Source organism: Ranitomeya imitator, chromosome 2 (assembly GCF_032444005.1).
Source record: "Ranitomeya imitator isolate aRanImi1 chromosome 2, aRanImi1.pri, whole genome shotgun sequence".
Taxonomy (NCBI): Eukaryota; Metazoa; Chordata; class Amphibia; order Anura; family Dendrobatidae; genus Ranitomeya; species Ranitomeya imitator.
In genome coordinates, this window is record NC_091283.1 from 583,304,918 (window position 1) to 583,326,444 (window position 21,527).

At 41.9% G+C, this 21,527-nt stretch overlaps 1 protein-coding gene across 1 annotated transcript in view; it reads right to left on the reverse strand.

The window, feature by feature from the left end:
* The window catches only part of LOC138665085 (protein-glutamine gamma-glutamyltransferase 5-like), a 105,854-nt gene that overhangs the window by 45,954 nt on the left and 38,373 nt on the right, over positions 1-21,527 (reverse strand). Inside the window, exon 4 of the mRNA XM_069752258.1 lies at positions 11,080-11,198. Coding sequence (XP_069608359.1) covers positions 11,080-11,198 — 119 coding nt within the window. The remainder of the gene's footprint in view (positions 1-11,079; positions 11,199-21,527) is intronic.

The window sequence follows — 21,527 nt, forward strand, 5'->3', positions numbered from 1 at the left end:
CTGCAAGTCTACAGCAGCACAGAATTCCATAGAATGGGGGACACTCAGGAGAAGTATTGGAGGCAATTGGGTGAGGAACATATGAGTATGGAGGAGAGAGGAAAGTCTTGGGAGGACCGGAGGTTGCGTGTTGGAAGATATCGAGAGACATTCTATTCTTTAGCAAATAAAAATGTAACTTATAAATATAATTTTATTATGAAATCTTAAGATCCCCTCTCAGGGTCCTGCTAGCTCCACATCAGCATTAATTCTGATGCAGACAGACTGCTCTGTCACCCTTTGACTAGGGTCACGCAACTGTATTTTCGATCAGTTAACCCTGCTGTTCTGTTCGCATTTGCTATACACTTGTACTGTTCCCGGGTCAATATGACCCAACCTATTAATTCTTGATTTATAGCTACTCTAAGTGTTTTATTTGAATACTTTTTTTCATTATTATACTGTATGTGAACATGGTTGATCATAAACAAATGAAACATTTCAATTTAAACTTAACTTATTTTTTTCATAAAAAGGTTACACAGGCTTTTTACAATTATCTTTGATTGTTGGCATTCTGCACACAAATAACAAAGAAGCTTTACATTACTATTACTAAAACATGAAATTTAACTTTTTGAAAACAATATTTATAAATCAACAAATGAAAAATCATAAAAACTTCAACCTTTTTAGAAAGAAAAAAGAAAAACTGAACATGTTCATGCGTTTTTACACTGAACACAATAATAAGACACATGTCCTTTACACAGATATTTTGAACATCCAGCACATGTCAGATTAGTCTTATTGTCACAGGAAGATCTACAGAAGCTACATCTCTTCCTTTTTTTGCTGGTAGCTGTGCTGCTGGTAGCTGTGCTGGTGGAGGCCGTGGATGTGGAGTCTCTTTCTTGAGCATGCTGGACACTTTTTACAATGGCTGTTGCTCTTTCACTTCTGGGGGTCATTTTTCTGCTCTCAATATATGGCCTAACCAGGGATTTGCCCAATTCCTCAAGAAATAATCTTCTTTTATGCAGCTTATTCCAATCGGGGTTGATTTCTCTCCATAAGACAAATGCATTGTATGCAGAAACGTCCAGTATGTTATAAAATAAAATCATTGGCCACCGATTGGTTTGGCGTTTGCATGTATATGTTGATATTGCTTGGTCTAAAGTATCAACTGCTCCCTTTGTGGTATTATAATCCAAAATAATGTCAAGCTTTCTGTCTTCTCTATCACTTACGGCATTGTCATGGTGCATTGTGCTCATTAGAATTACCTAAGTTTGGAAAAGAAAAGAATAGTTGTAAAGATATGTATTCACAGTGTCAGTCAATAGACATTTTAGAAACATTTTTATCCAAGTTTAAAAAAAAAAATACCTGTAAAAATGTGTATTCACAGCTCAGTGCTCTCTCTCTCACAGATTCCAGTGTCTCTTTCACAGGACTTAGCTTCAGGGTGTAAGTCAAATGACTGGTGTCCAATTTATAAGACAACAGTGTCTTCACTCACAAACTGAAAATGCATTTGACTAAATAAATACTTGATTACTGAAGATAGTGAAACCCTCAGCCTTTGAATGATAGACAACCAGTCTCCTCTCTCACAAACAGCAAATGGATAATACTATATAATTACTTGTTTACTGATAAGAACAGTGAAACCACCACCATTTTGAGATGAAGTACACATTAAAAAACATAACTTTTGCAGTCAGAAATAATCAGAGACCTGTAGAACAGTATAAAATGCTATCGGGTCATATTGACCCAAACAGTACAAGTGTAACAATCAGCGTGTAGCAAAAAGTAAACAAAAAAAAAAATATATAGAGCTCCACAAATGAGGAGAAGTCAAGATACCACTAGTTTCAAATCCTCATATAAAAAAAATCTACAGGGTCTCAAAAATCATTTCCCATATATATCATTTCCCAGAACAGTACATCAGGGTTAAGAAAATCGGTCAGATTATACTATTCTTATTCTGATCAGACTCTGATCAGAGTGTGATTAGAGTGTGATCTGATTTTCTCTGATGAGGAGATGATGGAAAAAAAATTAATCTTCTCGATTTTGTCAGTTCGTGAAAATTGGACCTCATTCGGATGCCATCTGAGTGAGATCCGATGTTTTCCATAAACTCATTGACTTGTATAGCTAAATGTGATCCAAATATCAGATGCAAATCATACATGCAGTGATTTTTTCCTCAGACAGAACACATGTGCACAGCCCCATAGAATAATAAAGGCTCACACTCGGACTGAAAATACAGACATCTGCATGCATCCTATGTATCAGCTATGTGGTTGCAGGGGGCTGCCCAATGGCGTAACTACCGTGGTCGCAGCGGTCGCCAGTGCGACCGGGCCCAGCAGGTCAGGGGTCCGGCAAGTCAGAGGCACCCAACACCATGTTGCTGTGCAGGATATTCCTCCTGCACGGCAACAGTCCGAGGCATATCTAGGGGGAGGGGGCAGCCGGGGCACGTGAGAGACAGGAAGCAGCTCCAGTCATCACGGTGAGACAGCTTCTCAGTCTGTATTTTTCCCCCCTCATACATCTCATGTACGTCTGAATGAGATCGTATTTAAGAGAAAGCCAAAATTACCCCAGGACAGAAGGCGAGAGCAGGGGGAGGTGCCGGACAGAGCCGCTTAATTAGGAGAAGCTGAGGAGCTGCAGCCGGTTTACATCAGCCACCCCTGTACCAGAGAGGAGATTGTGAGTTGTGTATATGAGCTGGTATAGTAACATAGTAACATAGTTAGTAAGGCCGAAAAAAGACATTTGTCCATCCAGTTCAGCCTATATTCCATCATAATAAATCCCCAGATCTACGTCCTTCTACAGAACCTAATAATTGTATGATACAATATTGTTCTGCTCCAGGAAGACATCCAGGCCTCTCTTGAACCCCTCGACTGAGTTCGCCATCACCACCTCCTCAGGCAAGCAATTCCAGATTCTCACTGCCCTAACAGTAAAGAATCCTCTTCTATGTTGGTGGAAAAACCTTCTCTCCTCCAGACGCAAAGAATGCCCCCTTGTGCCCGTCACCTTCCTTGGTATAAACAGATCCTCAGCGAGATATTTGTATTGTCCCCTTATATACTTATACATGGTTATTAGATCGCCCCTCAGTCGTCTTTTTTCTAGACTAAATAATCCTAATTTCGCTAATCTATCTGGGTATTGTAGTTCTCCCATCCCCTTTATTAATTTTGTTGCCCTCCTTTGTACTCTCTCTAGTTCCATTATATCCTTCCTGAGCACCGGTGCCTGGAGTATCTTAATAGTTGGCTTCGTCCCCTGACGTCCCCTGACGAAGCCAACGCGAAACGTGCATTGGGGCTGCGGCGGTGACCCCCCTTTGAGACCGGAGACCTAGTATATGGGTAAGAGCCATTTAACCGCTTAAAATGTGATATAGGCCGTTTTTGTGATTAGCGGCACCCCACCTGGGGAGATGTAGTTACTCACTTGCGGACTGTTAGATGTGGTGGCGTCCTTACTCTAAAATCTGCACTTAATGGCATTTACATTAGAAAACCGAATTAGCGACGCATGGAGGTTTCCATCCTTTTAACACTTTCAGTGCCATCCTCAGTTTTCCCTTATTGTGTACTCTGTATATGTTATGACTTTATTATTGTATTTTTAATATTGGTATAAATAAAAACGTATTTTTACATTTTGGGACATGTACTCTATGTGTTTATTCTTGGGTTTTCTCTATGGTATTTCAGAGTGTCCTAGACTGCTTTGAAGGATCTCTAGTACGGGTGTTATCCCTAGCACTATACTATTTAGTATGTGTGTGAGACCCATATTAGTGTTGTCCATTGTGGGATGTGTCTATTGTGTGTGATATCTGTAGTATGTGTGTGTGTGATATCTGTAGTGTGTGTGTGTGATATCTGTAGTGTGTGTTTGTGTGATATCTGTAGTATGTGTGTGTGATATCTGTAGTATGTGTGTGATATCTGTAGTATATGTGTGTGTGTGTGTGATATCGTAGTGTGTGTGATATCGGTAGTATGTGTGTGTGATATCTGTAGTGTGTGTCTGTGTGAGGCAGGGGCGTAACTACCACGGTCGCAGCAGACACCGCTGCAAGCAGCTCTGGCTGGTCAGGGGCCCGTGTGTCCCCTTGAGCCTGTCTCCCTTGTCCCTTTATGCTTGTGTCCCTTGTTCCCATGTGCCAGTCTCCCTTGCCCATTAGTCCCTGTGTGTCCCCATGTGCCTGTCTCCTTTGTCCCCTTGTGCTTGTGTCAGTCTCCTTTGTCCCCTTGTGCTTGTGTCAGTCTCCCATGCCCACTAGTCCTTGTGGGTCAGTCTCCCTTTCCCACTTATCCCTGTGTGTCCCCTTGTGCCTGTCTCCCTTGTCCCCTTGTGCTTGTCCCTTGTCCCCGTGTGTCCCCTTTGTGTCAGTCTCCATTGTCCACTAGTCCCCTTGTATCAGTCTCTTTTGCCCACTAGTCCCCGTGTGTCCCCTTGTGTCAGTCTCCCTTGCCCACTAGTCCCTGTGTCCCCATGTGCCAGTCTCCCTTGTCGACTAGTCCCCGTGTCCCCCTTGTGTCAGTCTCCCTTGCCCACTTGTTCCCGTGTGCCCCTTGAGTCAGGCTCCCTTGCCCACTAGTCGCCTTGTGTCAGTCTCCCTTGCCCACTAGTCCCCTTGTAACCTTCTCCCCTGCCCCCTAGCCCCCATGTGTCCCCTTGCTCCCTAGCCCCTCTATGTTACCCTTGTCCCTTTCTCCCCTAGCCCCCTTGTGCCCTCTCCCCTGCCCCCTCGTCACCATTTGCTCGTGTCTTTCTCACTGCCCCTGTATGGAGGGGCTGTATTATACTATGAGGGGGGCTGCATTGTATTCTATCGGGGTTACATTGAATTGTATGGCAGGGCTGCAGAGGGGGGGGGGCATTTGGAAGTTTGCACCGGGGCCCATAACTTTGTAGTTACGCCACTGGGGCTGCCTTTGAGGTGAGGTTCCCAAGCTTAAAAAATATTAGATTATTTGCTTTGCATGTCCAGCCTTGAAAAACTTTTCGGACACTGTTGTCATGACAGTGGGAAAGTTGCCAAAATAGCCCTATTTACTGCACTTGTTACTGTGATCTGTCAGATATGTCCTGCCAACGCATTTGCTTATCTTCATAGCTGCCCCGAGGGGCAATGAATGAACACTATTATGTTAATGTAATCCCTGTAGTTAGGGAGAGCGGCAGTATGATAAAGTGACAGCTTGACTTCTTCAAACAGTGGCTCAATAACTTGTTCTCGGAAATCCGGTAATATATTATTTTTATAGCTTATAAGCTTCAATCCACGTAACAGGACTGTGATCCATGGAGTTACTCAGAAGCAGATGGCTTACTCAAACAGACAGCTCAAAAAGAAAGAAATATGATTGACAAATATACGGCCTTGAGGTTTGTAAAAATGTATTGAAATGTCTGTTAGTTAAATCTGGGTCTGGAAATGTAGGGTGACAACCATTATGTCCGCCATTATCAGGCATATCAACCAGACACAAAGCAGTTGTTTTCGTGGATAGGTACAGGGGTGACAGGCTCTGCCTGTTGTGAGGCTTTGCTTGTTGTGAGGACCCTGTTGATTGTATAACTAATGGAGTGTTTCCCCAACTCCCGTCCTCATGGCCCCCAACAGATAGTATTTTCAGGATTTCATTAGTATTGCACAGAGGAGAGAACCTGTGGCAGATTCTGATACATTAAGAATAATAATAATCACCTGTGTAATACTAAGGAATTCTGAAAATGTGATATGTTGGGGGCCGATGAATACTGGAGTTTGGGAAACATTGAGCTATAAGATCAATGTTATTGTGGTCCTGTGGCTGCCAATGTTTTGAGGGTACTGTGGTTGTGGTTATTATGAGTGACTTCTGAGTTTTGAAATCATGAGGTTCCATGACTATGAATTTGCCCATAAACTTTTTTTTAGCTATCGGCTGACAACTATCTATGTTGATCCTTACAGACACATGTGGATTAGTCAATTATTCTCGCGTTTTGGGTAGGAAGAGGGAAATAACCTGCAGCAGACACCTCTGGTGGCAACTTATTTTCCTTGAAAATTAAAAGATTCAGTTTTGAATTTCAACATACTCGAGACTTCTTTGCTCAAGAGTTTGGAGACTGCTATTCTTATTAGATGTTTGACCTGTCCTTCTAAAATTGAGGGGTTTAGATTGCATGTCATAGGGGTCATACTACTATACATTTAGAAAGAGAGAACAGGGGAGAGTTAGATTACTGAATTGACCTGTTTGAAGAGATGTGTTTTTAAAGCACACTTAAAAATGTGCGGGCTAGGTATTAATCGGATCGTCCAGGGTAGTGCATTCAAGGAAACAGGTGCAGCATGAGAGAAGTCTTCAAAATGGAAGTGAGAGAAAATTGCATTATAGTGTTTAGGTAGCATAGTAGAGAGAGGAAACATGAGAAGTTTTGGATAAATTCTGATTTGATGATACACCGAGGTAATCTTTAAAAAGTTTCCTTGGCATCGCAGACTATGTACAGTACAAATTAAATAGATAAAACGTTGACATGCACAGGTAAGCTTCTGACACACATGAATCATGACGCCTCTTGCCAAAATAGGAGGATAACTAAATATTCTTTTGGCCAAATTAATTATGTTATACAAATGTAGGCTAAATAATGTATTAGGCTGTAAAAATGACATTTCTCAATATATTTATTTTTTTTACATTTATTGCATTATTTTCATTCTTTTTATGGTAAAAAATAACATGAGCTAAATATATGGGTGTGAACAATTACATAAATCTTTATGACATACTATAGTTATTTGGGCTGAGCATTTTCTCTACAGACAACCAGTTAGACAATGAGAACAAAATGTTTTAGTTTAGTATGTAGTTTAGGTGTCAGCATTTAAGCCATGTATTGTTTGTATGTAGAGATAAGTGGATCACTTTGCAAAACGAGTCCATTGTCCAGGTGCATGGTCTATGGCCATGGACAGGAGTTGAGTGAATTTCCGGAGATTCTGGATTCCCTTGTGCTGCATTTGATATGTCGGCCTGACATGACGTTATCTGTGCGCCATGCAGGTGAAGTCTCGCTAGCCAGGACAAATCATAAGAGGAGCTAAATAAATTCATGCAGCTGCTGTTCACAACCAGAGACCACAAGGAATATTCAGAAAATCCCTTAGACGGGTTTTCAGTTACCTTATAAAAATTTATCAAGAGCAGGCAATGTTCTAAAATAATGAAATGACCAATAACCCATTCACAACCTTTCACGTACATGTATGTCAAAAGTCACATCCCTGCTGTTAATGCGGGCTTCCAGATTATGTGCCTTCAACAGCCTTGAGTGGAGCTGTTAACATGTTAAATCTCTAACAGCGGCAGTTAACACATGGCTCCAATTGGTGCGCCAGTGACATGATTGTGCGGCACTGATGAGTTGCTATGACAACTTGGAGTCTGCTGAAGACTGTTGTGATTGTCATTACGATCCTCCTGTGAAAGCCAGTGTTTAGCTGGCATTAATAAAAGATCATAATTTTATCTATAAGGCCGGGGTCACACTTGGGAGTGCAATACGAGAAACTCGCGCCAGTCTCTCGCCTCAACACCGGCAGCTCGGGTATTCCTATGCAGCTGATCGCTCCGGTTCTCAGTGCTGGCGGCAGTGCCGGGTATTGAGGTGAGAGACATGCACAAGTTTCTCGCATTGCACTCGCAAGTATGACCCTGGCCTAAATAGCAGTGTTGATGCACTGCTATGTATAGCACAAGCAATCACACGATCACAGCTGTAAGTCTTCTAAGGGGACTATTGAGTACAGGAGATAGTGAAAAAATATGAAAAAATAAAAAAAGCACAAAAGTTCAAATCCTCTCCATTTCTTCCCATCGAAAATAAAACAATTAAAAAATTACACCTTTTTGGCATTCCTGCGTTCCTAAAAGTCTGATATATCAAAATATAGAATAAATTAATCTGATCAGTAAAAAAAAAAAATCTAAATGATAGAATTGCCTTTTTTTGGCAATACAATGCAATAAGAGGAGATCAAAACATTGTATCTACCCCAAAATGGTATCAGGAAAAACACCACCTCATAACACAAACAATAAGCCCTCACAGAGCCTCATATCCCAAAAAATAAAAATGTTACGGGTCTTGTAAAATGTGGACTAAAGCAATATATATATATATATATATATATACAGTGGGGCAAAAAAGTATTTAGTCAGTCAGCAATAGTGCAAGTTCCACCACTTAAAAAGATGAGAGGCGTCTGTAATTTACATCATAGGTAGACCTCAACTATGGGAGACAAACTGAGAAAAAAAAATCCAGAAAATCACATTGTTTTTTTTTTTAACATTTTATTTGCATATCATGGTGGAAAATAAGTATTTGGTCAGAAACAAACAATCAAGATTTCTGGCTCTCACAGACCTGTAAATTCTTCTTTAAGAGTCTCCTGTTTCCTCCACTCATTACCTGTAGTAATGGCACCTGTTTAAACTTGTTATCAGTATAAAAAGACACCTGTGCACACCCTCAAACAGTCTGACTCCAAACTCCACTATGGTGAAGACCAAAGAGCTGTCAAAGGACACCAGAAACAAAATTGTAGCCCTGCACCAGGCTGGGAAGACTGAATCTGCAATAGCCAACCAGCTTGGAGTGAAGAAATCAACAGTGGGAGCAATAATTAGAAAATGGAAGACATACAAGACCACTGATAATCTCCCTCGATCTGGGGCTCCACGCAAAATCCCACCCCGTGGGGTCAGAATGATCACAAGAACGGTGAGCAAAAATCCCAGAACCACGCGGGGGGACCTAGTGAATGAACTGCAGAGAGCTGGGACCAATGTAACAAGGCCTACCATAAGTAACACACTACGCCACCATGGACTCAGATCCTGCAGTGCCAGACGTGTCCCACTGCTTAAGCCAGTACATGTCCGGGCCCGTCTGAAGTTTGCTAGAGAGCATTTGGATGATCCAGAGGAGTTTTGGGAGAATGGCCTATGGTCTGATGAAACCAAACTGGAACTGTTTGGTAGAAACACAACTTGTCGTGTTTGGAGGAAAAAGAATACTGAGTTGCATCCATCAAACACCATACCTACTGTAAAGCATGGTGGTGGAAACATCATGCTTTGGGGCTGTTTTTCTGCAAAGGGGCCAGGACGACTGATCCGGGTGCATGAAAGAATGAATGGGGCCATGTATCGTGAGATTTTGAGTGCAAGCCTCCTTCCATCAGCAAGGGCATTGAAGATGAAACGTGGCTGGGTCTTTCAACATGACAATGATCCAAAGCACACCGCCAGGGCAACGAAGGAGTGGCTTCGTAAGAAGCATTTCAAGGTCCTGGAGTGGCCTAGCCAGTCTCCAGATCTCAACCCTATAGAAAACCTTTGGAGGGAGTTGAAAGTCCGTGTTGCCAAGCGAAAAGCCAAAAACATCACTGCTCTAGAAGAGATCTGCATGGAGGAATGGGCCAACATACCAACAACAGTGTGTGGCAACCTTGTGAAGACTTACAGAAAACGTTTGACCTCTGTCATTGCCAACAAAGGATATATTACAAAGTATTGAGATGAAATTTTGTTTCTGACCAAATACTTATTTTCCACCATAATATGCAAATAAAATGTTAAAAAAACAGACAATGTGATTTTCTGGATTTTTTTTTCTCAGTTTGTCTCCCATAGTTGAGGTCTACCTATGATGTAAATTACAGACGCCTCTCATCTTTTTAAGTGGTGGAACTTGCACTATTGCTGACTGACTAAATACTTTTTTGCCCCACTGTATATATATATATATATATATATATATATATATATATATTTTTTTTTTTTTTACAAATTTCTGAATTTATTTTTTTTACCTAAGTGAAAAATCTATTCGTGTTTGGTGTCTTCATACTCATACTGACCTGGAGAATCATATCAATTTTACCATATAGTGAACATGGTTAATAAAAAGCAAGAAACAATTGTGGAATTATACCTTTTTGCAATTTGGACCACTTGGATTTTTTTTTACTTCTTTCCAGGAAATTACATGATAAAATCAATGAAGTCATTCAAAAGTACAACTTGTCCTGCAAAAATACAGCTATGTGGACAGAGCAATAAAAAAGTTATGGCTCTTTGAAGAAAGGGAGGAAAAAATGAAGACGAAAACAAAGAACATTGCACTTGGTTGAAGTTAACATGTTTATTTCTCCACTGCTCCAGTTCTACAGCATTAGGCTTTAGCGGCCATGTAATGTATGTGATGGAGAGAACCATATCAATGCAGAAGCAATGGAGACCACCAGAGCATCAACGCTGAAGTTGTAGGAATTTGATGGCGAAGTAATTATTCTTTATTTTAGAAGTTTACTCGTTCTTAGATAAATTGTGTAAAATCCTTTAAATTTCTTTAATGTAATGCTCTCAATTTGAAGCAAAATCTTTTTTAAATAAAAATCATTTTACCTTAAAATTTGGAAACAATTATTTATACTCTTTTGTAGAGTAGTTAGTTGAGAACTCTACTTTAAGAGATAAATATTGGCCCTAACAACTAAACTAGGGCTACAAAACAAGTAATTATGAAAATTAATTCTAGTTTGAAAGAGATTCTCTGACCTGGGACTTCTGGTCTTAAAATTTGGCAATGGCAAAGACAGAAGGATTTTGTCCTGACACACATAAAAAAATCAACATGCTGCAAGAAATCATGCAGACTGGTGTTGGGATGACTTTACCTGGTTATCTATCTACTTTTGGACCAGGGATAACCTACTGATTAGGCTCAGATCTTTTTACATGGAGGTAGATATATAATTTCTTCAAATAAGTCACAATGCCATTCAAAACTTCAGGCCATGCATTATGACTATGGATGTTGGTAAGGAGACCATGACAATTATCACTGAAGACATTCAGACCACTCTCCTTAAGTCCCTGCTTCACAGACCGGTACATCTGGCTTTCTAGCAATGCATTTCCAATCACTATCTCTGTTACTACAAAAGTAATGATGATGGCACAATACCTGTCCAAAGTTCCAGGGTGTTGTGAGAATAAAGTCCTTGCTTCCCTGATATAATAAACCATATTCATTCATCACATATTCCTGTCTCAAATCTTCATCTTCCAAAAAGACATCATCACCTGATAAAAAAAGAAATCTATAGTTAAATATATTATGCATAATTTTTCTCAGGTCTATTCTCCATCAGGAAAAACATAGCAGTATTCTGCGACAGACTACGTATAGTATATTGGACGAGACTTGCTAATGCAAGTTAATGGTAGAAAGAAAAAAATCAGACGGCATATGGACTCTACAAACCATACATCTGCTGTCCGATGTTAACACACACATCTCAAAGAAATCAGGAAATTTGATCAGCCAGGTACAGTAAATTTACATCCAGAAGCCTCAGAATAGATAGATAGATAGATAGATAGATAGATAGATAGATAGATAGATAGATAGATAGATAGATAGATAGATAGATAGATAGATAGATAGATAGTGGGCCATTTATATGGATACATCTGGGTGGGCCATTTATAAAGTTGCATTAAAAAATGGCCTACTTCAAAATGTCAAAATGGCCGCCATGGTTACCACCCATCTTGAAAGGTTTTCTCCCTCCCATACACTAATGTTCCACAAACAGGAAGTTGATATCACCAGCCATTTCCATTGTATTTAGGTGTATCCATATACATGGCCCACCCAGGTGTATCCATATAAATGGCCCACCCAGCAGATAGATAGTTTGATAGATAGATAGAATAGATAGACATGGGGTTCTACCTTTTTTGGAAAATCAATAAAGGTAAAGCAGACAGCTGTGAGCTGATATTATCAGCCTGGGAAGGTCCCTGGTTATTGGGCAGTTGTCAGCCTGAAAATACCAGCTTGCAGCTGCCCCAGAGATGCGGCAATTCTGGTGCTTTGCCTCACTCTTCCCAATGGCCTTAGTGCGGTGGTAATTGGAGTAATGGTAGTTGGGGTTAATGCCAGCTGTGATTTGTTAAAAATCGTCCAGTGAATCCGCCATAGTCCATTGCATCTGAACATGGTCCACAAATGGAAACTTAAAAAACATAAAAAGAGAGAAAAAAACAAGATACTGTCCTTAGTTCACCAATTTATTACAAAAAAATTTCCCACGCAGATCCCATGTAGTCCAGCATTCCCTGAATCTGGCCCTGGTGACTGTCAATAGCAGTAAGTAACATTACTGCTATTCACAGTTGCCAGCTACTGACGTCATCGCTTATCAGAGTTGCTGGCTCCTGCTGCTCTCTGTGAGAACCATCGGGGAGGCGTGGTCAGACTAGCAAGCACCTGCCAGCTAGTCTAAGCAATGATAATATCTTGATATTAGCTTGATAAGTGACACATCCTTGAAATCTGTGTTTTAACCCCTACCTCCTGCTATCCTCAGATTACATAGCAAAAGCTATGGACAGATTCCCTTTAATAACAGCTTTATTTTAACTGTTGAGGGTCTAGTCAGGGCAGGATAGCAGTGTTTTACATTATACATAGATAATGCACCATTGGCATTTACCCACTTTTTGAAGTCTGTAAAGGCCCTTTATAAAGGTTGGCTAAATCCACAGAAGTTGGTGGGATCAGTTGACCATTTGAAGTGTATCTGGGCCTCCTGATCCTTCCTTGACAACATGTGAAGGATTAGACAGTTGAAATTTTCAGGTAAGGTAACTCACTGACAGTAATCTGGCATTAGCTTTTTAGCCTCAGCCAGTTGAAAAACTTGGAAAGTTGGTAAAGAAAGCCAGACGAGAATCTGACAGCTACCTCATAGAATCATAGAATGGTAGAGTTGGAAGGGACCTCCTGGGTCATCATGTCCAACCCCCTGCTCAAAGCAGGATTCTCTAAATCATTCCAGACAGATGTCTGTCCAGCCTCAGTTTGAAGACTTCCATGAAAGGAGAACTCACCACCTCTCCTGGCAGCCTGTTCCACTCATTGATCCCCTCACCATCACTGTCTAAAGTTTTTTCTAATATCTAATCTGTGAATCCTCCCACTCAGTTTCATCCCATTGCTTCTAGTCTTTCCTTGTGCAAATGAGAATAAATATGATCCTTCTACAATGTGACAGCACTTGAGATATTTGTAGACAGCTATTACGTCTCCTCTCAGTCTTCTTTTTTGCAAGCTAAATAAATTACAAATCCTGTAACCGTTGCTCATAGGACATGGTTTGCAACCATTCTGGTTGCTCTTCTCTGAACTGGCCCCAGTTTGTTGATGTCTTTTTTAAAATGTGGTGCCCAAAACTGGACACAGTATTCCAGATGAGGTCTGACCAAAGAGGAGGAGAGGGCAATAATGACTTTGCGTGATCTAGACTGTATGCTTCTGTTAATACATCCCAGAATTGCATGTATTAATAGAAGCATACCTTGTGTGTATGTGCGGCTTAGGGCCACATTCACACGTTCAGTATTTGGTCAGTTTTTTGCCTCAACATTTGGAAGCCAAAACCAGCAGTGGGTGATAAATACAGAAGTGGTGACATGTTTCAATTATACTTTTCCTCTGATTGCTTCACTCCTGGTTTTGACCTACAAAATACTGTTAGAAAAAAAATGACCAAATACTGAACATGTGAACTTGGCCTAATATTGTATACACTTTGAACTCTTTAATTTCATATAAAACACAAACAACCCACTGCACTATTTATACTGTATAGACAATACATGAAAGAATTGTATACTTCCAATATGGTACCCTCAGGGAAGATTTTAACCCCTTAACCCCCAAGGGTGGATTGCACATTAATGACCGGGCCAATTTTTACAATTCTGATGACTGTCCCTTTATGAGGTTATAACTCTGGAAGGTTTCAACAGATCCTGAAGATGCTGACATTGTTTTCTCGAGACATATTGTACTTCATGATAGTGGTAAAATTTATTTGATTGTACTTGCGCTTATTTGTGAAAAAAATGGAAATTTGGCGAAAATTATGAAAATTTCGCAATTTTCCAAATTTGAATTTTTACGCCCTTAAATCACAGAGATGTGTCACACAAAATACTTAATAAGTAACATTTCCCACATGTCTACTTTACATCAGCACAATTTTGGAACCCAATTTTTTTTTGTCAGGGAGTCATAAGGGTTAAAAGTTGACCAGCAATTTCTCATTTTTACAACACCATTTTTTTTTAGGGACCACATAACATTTGAAGTCACTTTGAGGGGTCTATATGATAGAAAATAACCAAGTGTGACACCATTCCAAAAATTTGCACCCCCTAAGGTGCTCAAAACAACATTCAAGAAGTTTATTAACCCTTCAGGTGTTTCACAGGAATGTTTAAAAAAAATGAACATTTAACTTTCACAAAAAATTTAATTCAGCTCCAATTTGTTTTATTTTACCAAGGGAAACAGGAGAAATTGGATGCCAAAAGTTGTTGTACAAATTGTCCTGATTACGTCAATACCCAATATGTGGAGGTAAACCACTGTTTGGGCGCATGGCAGAGCTCGGAAGGGAAGGAGTGTCGTTTGACTTTCAATGCAAAATTGACTGGAATTGAGATGAGACGCCATGTTGCGTGTGGAGAGCCCCTGATGTGCCTAAACATTGAAACCCCCAAGTGACACCATTTTGAAAAGTAAACCCCCTAAGGAACTTATCTAGATGTGTGGTGAGCACTTTGACCCACCAAGTGCTTCACGGAAGTTTATAATGTAAAGCCGTAAAAATAAAAAATCATATTTTTTCACACAAAATGAACTTTTTGCCCCCAATTTTTTATTTTCCCAAGGGTACCAGAAGAAATTGGACCCCAAAAGTTGTGTAATTTGTACTGAGTATGCTGATACCCCATATTTGGGGGTAAATTACTGTTTGGTCTGATGGCAGAGCTCGGAAGGGAAGGAGCGCCGTTTGACTTTTCAATGCAAAATTGACTGAAATTGAGATGGGACGCCATGTTGCGTTTGGAGAGCCCCTGATGTGTCTAAACATTGAAACCCCCCACAAGTGACACTATTTTGGAAAGTAGACTCCCTAAGGAACTTATCAAGATGTGTGGTGCGAACTTTGAACCCCAAAGTGTTTCACTACAGTTTATAACGCAGAGCCGTGAAAATAAAAAATCTTTTTTTTCCACAAAATTTATTTTTTAGCCCCCAGTTTTGTATTTTCCCAAGGGTAACAGGAGAAATTGGACCGCAAAAGTTGTTGTACAATTTGTCCTGAGTACGCTGATACCTCATATGTTGGGGTAAACCACTGTTTGGGTGCATGGCAGAGCTCGGAAGGGAAGGAGCACTGTTTGACTTTTCAATGCAAAATTGACTGGAATTGAGATCGGACGCCATGTTGTGTTTGGAGAGGCCCTGAAGTGCCTAAACATTGAAACCCCCCACAAGTGACACCATTTTGGAAAGTAAACCCCCTAAGGAACTTATCTAGATATGTTGTGAGAACTTTGAACCCCCAAGTGTTTCACTACAGTTTATAACGCAGAGCCGGAATTGAGATCGGACGCCATGTCACGTTTGGAGAGGCCCTGATGTGCCTAAACAGTGGAAACCCCCAAATTCTAACTGAAACCCTAACCCAAACACACCCCTAACCCCAATCCCATCCCCAACCATAATCCTGACCACACCCCTAACCCAAACATGCCCTTAGCCCTAATCCAAACCACACCCCTAACCCCAACATACCTGTCATGATCCCAATGGCAGGGAATCACAAAAGAACAAGCACAAACGAGCTCTAGGGTGATGGAACCTGAGCTGACCGTGACCCTAAACCTAAACACACAAATAATAATAGCCGGGGAACGTGCCTGCGTTGATCCTAGACGTCTCGCACCAGCCGAAGATCTAACTTCCCCTATTAGAAGAAACACAGACCTCTCTTGCCTCCAGAGAAATACCCCACAGAAATAGCAGCCCCCCACATATAATGACGGTGAAATGAGAGGAAGGCACATACGCAGTAAGAAAACAGATTCAGCAAAATGAGGCCCGCTAAAACTAGATAGCAGAGGATACAAACGTAAACTGCGCGGTCAGCAAAAAACCCTTCAAAAAACCATCCTGAAATTACTTGAACTCATGTTCCAACTCATGGAACATGAGGAGCAATTACAGCCCACTAGAGCAACCAGCAGCAAAGAAACACGTATCTGCAAGCTGGACAAGACAAAAATAAAGCAAAACGTGGAACAAGAAAATCAAAAACTTAGCTTGTCCTGAAGATTACTGAAGCCAGAAGCTGAGGTAACAAAACACTCTGATAACCTTGATAGCCGGCCAGGAAATGACAAGAAAGCCTGGTTAAATAGGAAACTCCCATATCCTGATAGAACAGGTGGACACCAGAGACAGCAGAACACAAATCACCCAGTACCATCAGTAACCACCAGAGGGAGCCCAAAAACAGAACTCACAACAGTACCCCCCCCTTGAGGAGGGGTCACCGAACCCTCACGAGAACCACCAGGGCGACCAGGATGAGCCCTATGAAAAGCGCGGACCAAATCATCAGCATGAACATCAGAGGCAACCACCCAAGAATTATCCTCCTGACCATAACCCTTCCACTTGACCAAATATTGGAGTTTCCGTCTGGAAACACGAGAATCCAAGATCTTCTCCACAACATACTCCAATTCTCCCTCCACCAGCACCGGAGCCGGAGGCTCAAGCGAAGGAACAACAGGTACCTCATACCTCCGCAACAACGACCGATGGAACACATTATGAATAGCAAACGATGCCGGGAGATCCAAACGAAACGACACAGGGTTAAGAAATTTCCAAGATCCTATAAGGACCGATGAACCGAGGCTTGAACTTAGGAGAAGAGACCTTCATAGGAACAAAACGAGAAGACAACCACACCAAGTCCCCAACACGAAGTCGAGGACCCACGCGGCGACGGCGATTAGCAAACTGCTGAGCCTTCTCCTGGGACAACTTCAAATTGTCCACCACATGACTCCAAATCTGATGCAACCTATCCACCACCATGTCCACTCCAGGACAATCAGAAGGCTCCACCTGACCAGAGGAAAAACGAGGATGAAACCCCGAATTACAAAAGAAAGGAGAAACCAAGGTAGCAGAACTAGCCCGATTATTAAGGGCAAACTCGGCCAGCGGCAAAAAGGTAACCCAGTCATCCTGATCAGCAGAAACAAAACACCTCAAATAAGTTTCCAAGGTCTGATTAGTTCGCTCCGTCTGGCCATTCGTCTGAGGGTGGAATGCAGACGAAAAGGACAAATCAATGCCCATCTTAGCACAGAACGTCCGCCAAAATCTAGACACAAACTGGGATCCCCTGTCAGAAACGATGTTCTCCGGAATCCCATGCAAACGAACCACGTTCTGGAAAAACAGAGGGACCAACTCAGAGGAGGAAGGCAACTTAGGCAAGGGTACCAGATGAACCATTTTAGAAAAGCGGTCACACACAACCCAGATGACGGACATTCCTTGAGAGACAGGGAGATCCGAAATAAAGTCCATGGAAATGTGCGTCCAAGGCCTCTTTGGGATAGGCAAAGGTGACAACAATCCACTGGCCCGAGAACAGCAAGGCTTAGCCCGAGCACAAACCTCACAAGACTGCACAAAAGAACGCACATCCCTCGACAAGGAAGGCCACCAAAAAGACCTGGCCACCAAGTCTCTAGTACCAAATATTCCAGGATGACCTGCCAACGCAGAAGAATGGACCTCGAAGATGACTCTACTGGTCCAACTATCCGGAACAAACAGTCTCTCAGGCGGACAACGATCAGGTTTACCCGCCTGAAACTCCTGCAAAGCACGTCGCAAGTCTGGGAAGATAGCCGACAAAATCACCCCATCCCTAAGGATACCAGTGGGCTCAGAATTTCCAGGGGAGTCAGGCACAAAACTCCTAGAAAGAGCATCCGCCTTCACATTCTTTGAACCTGGCAGGTATGAAACCACAAAATTGAAACGAGAGAAAAACAGTGACCAACGAGCCTGTCTAGGATTCAGACGCCTGGCAGACTCAAGGTAAATCAGATTTTTGTGATCAGTCAAGACCACCACACGATGTCTAGCACCCTCAAGCCAATGACACCACTCCTCAAATGCCCACTTCATGGCTAAAAGTTCCCGATTACCAACATCATAATTCCGCTCAGCGGGCGAAAATTTTCTAGAAAAGAACGCACATGGCTTCATCACCGAGCAATCGGAGCTTCTCTGTGACAAAACCGCCCCTGCTCCAATCTCGGAAGCATCAACCTCAACCTGGAAAGGAAGCGAAACATCTGGCTGACGCAACACAGGAGCAGAAGAAAACCGGCGTTCAAGTTCCTGAAAGGCCTCCACAGCCGCAGGAGACCAATCAGCAACATCAGCACCCTTCTTAGTCAAATCCGTCAAAGGCTTAACAACACTAGAAAAATTAGTTATGAAATGACGATAGAAATTAGCAAAGCCCAAGAACTTCTGTAGACTCTTAAGAGATGTAGACTGCGTCCAGTCACAAATAGCCTGAACCTTGACGGTATCCATCTCAATAGTAGAAGGGGAAAAAATATACCCCAAGAAAGAAATCTTCTGGACTCCAAAGAGACACTTTGAGCCCTTTACAAACAAGGAATTGGCCCGCAGGACCTGAAACACCTTCCTGACCTGCTGAACATGAGACTCCCAGTCATCAGAAAAAACCAAAATATCATCCAAATACACAATCATAAATTTATCCAGATATTCATGGAAAATATCGTGCATAAAGGACTGGAAGACTGAAGGAGCATTAGAAAGTCCGAAAGGCATTACCAAATACTCAAAATGGCCCTCAGGCGTATTAAATGCGGTTTTCCACTCATCACTTTGCTTTATTCGTATAAGATTATACGCACCCCGAAGATCAATCTTAGTGAACCATTTAGCCCCCTTAATGCGAGCAAACAAATCAGTCAACAAAGGCAAAGGATACTGATATTGTACGGTAATCTTATTCAAAAGACGATAATCTATACAAGGCCTCAAGGAACCATCTTTTTTGGCCACGAAAAAAAAACCTGCTCCCAAAGGAGACGAAGATGGACGGATATGTCCCTTTTCCAAGGACTCCCTAACATAATCCCGCATAGCAGTATGCTCTGGCACTGACAGATTGAACAAACGACCTTTAGGAAATTTACTACCAGGAATTAAATCTATAGCACAATCGCAATCCCTGTGAGGAGGAAGCGAACTGAGCTTAGGCTCCTCAAAAACATCCCGATAATCAGACAAAAATACAGGAACCTCAGAAGGAGTAGATGAAGCGATAGAAATCGGAGGTGCATCATCATGAACCCCCTAACATCCCCAGCTTAACACAGACATTGTTTTCCAGTCAAGGACTGGATTATGAGTTTGTAACCATGGCAGACCAAGTACTAGGACATCATGTAAATTATACAATACCAGGAAGCGAATCACCTCCTGATGAACGGGAGTCATACGCATGGTCACTTGTGTCCAGTACTGAGGTTTATTCATAGCTAAAGGTGTAGAGTCAATTCCCTTCAAAGGAATAGGGACTTCCAGAGGCTCAAGACTAAACCCACAGCGCTTGGCAAATGACCAATCCATAAGACTCAGGGCAGCGCCTGAATCTACATAGGCATCGACGGAAATGGATGATAATGAACAAATCAGAGTCACAGACAGAATGAACTTAGACTGTAACGTACTAATGGCAACAGACTTATCAACCTTTTTTGTGCGTTTAGAGCATGCTGATATAACATGAGCTGAATCACCACAATAAAAGCACAACCCATTTTTCCGCCTATAGTTTTGCCGTTCACTTCTGGACTGAACTCTATCACATTGCATTGTCTCAAGTGCCTGTTCAGAAGACACCGTCAAATGGTGCACAGGTTTGCGCTCTCGTAAACGCCGATCAATCTGAATAGCCATAGTCATAGACTCATTCAGACCTTTAGGCGCAGGGAACCCCACCATAACATCCTTAATGGCCTCAGAAAGGCCATCTCTGAACTTTGCATCCAGGGCGCACTCATTCCACTGAGTAAGCACTGACCATTTCCGAAATTTTTGACAATATATTTCTGCTTCATCTTGCCCCTGAGAGAGAGCTAATAAAGCTTTTTCAGCCTGAATCCCTTGGTTAGGTTCCTCATAGAGCAAACCCAATGCCAGAAAAAACGCATCCACATTAAGCAACGCAGGATCCCCTGGTGCCAATGCAAATGCCCAATTTTGAGGGTCACCCCGCAGGAAAGATATAATAATCATAACCTGCTGAGCAGGGTCTCCAGAAGAGCGAGATTTCAAAGAAAGGAACAACTTGCAATTGTTCCTAAAATTCAGAAAACTAGATCTATCTCCAGCAAAGAACTCTGGGATTGGAATTCTAGGTTCAGACATAGGAGCATGTACAACAAAATCTTGTATATTTTGAACCTTAGCAGCAAGATTATTCAGGCTGGAAGCTAAACTCTGGACGTCCATGATAAACAGCTAAGGTCAGAGCCATTCAAGGATTAAGAGGAGGAAAAAATCAGCCAGGCTGCAATTAAGGCTAGGCAGCAACCTCAGAGGAGTGGGAAAAAAAAAAAAAAAAAACTTCCTCAGACTACTTTTCCTCCTACTTTAGCCAAAACTTTCGGGCCGGCTATACTGTCATGATCCCAATGGCAGGGAATCACAAAAGAACAAGCACAAACGAGCTCTAGGGTGATGGAACCTGAGCTGACCGCGACCCTAAACCTAAACACACAAATAATAATAGCCGGGGAACGTGCCTACGTTGATCCTAGACGTCTCGCACCAGCCGAAGATCTAACTTCCCCTATTAGAAGAAACACAGACCTCTCTTGCCTCCAGAGAAATACCCCACAGAAATAGCAGCCCCCCACATATAATGACGGTTGTTGTGAATTCTGTGGCTGAATTCACTCCTGTGGTCACAAGTGGTACTGCAGCTTCTGAGCTTCTTCCCTCAGGTGTTCTGGTGAGCTCGTTAACTGCTTCGTTACTTAACTCCGCCTGATGCTGCTATCCCTGCTCCTTGTCAATGTTCCAGTGTTGGATCTGAGCTTCTACTGCTTGTTCCTGTGACCTGCTGCTCTGTATAGCTAAGTGCTTTTTTGCTATTTTGTTGTTTTTTTTCTGTCCAGCTTGTCTTTTGTTTTGCTGGTAGCTCTGAGAAGCAAAGGGTGTACCGCCGTGCCGTTAGTTCGGCACGGTGGGTCTTTTTTGCCCCCTTTGCGTGGTTTTTGCTTTAGGGTTTTTTGTAGACTGCAAAGTTCGCTTTACTATCCTCGCTCTGTCTAAGATTATCGGGCCCCACTTTGCTGAATCTATTTCATCCCTACGTTTTGTCTTTTCATCTTACTCACAGTCATTATATGTGGGGGGCTGCCTTTTCCTTTGGGGTATTTCTCTGGGGGCAAGTCAGGCCTATTTTT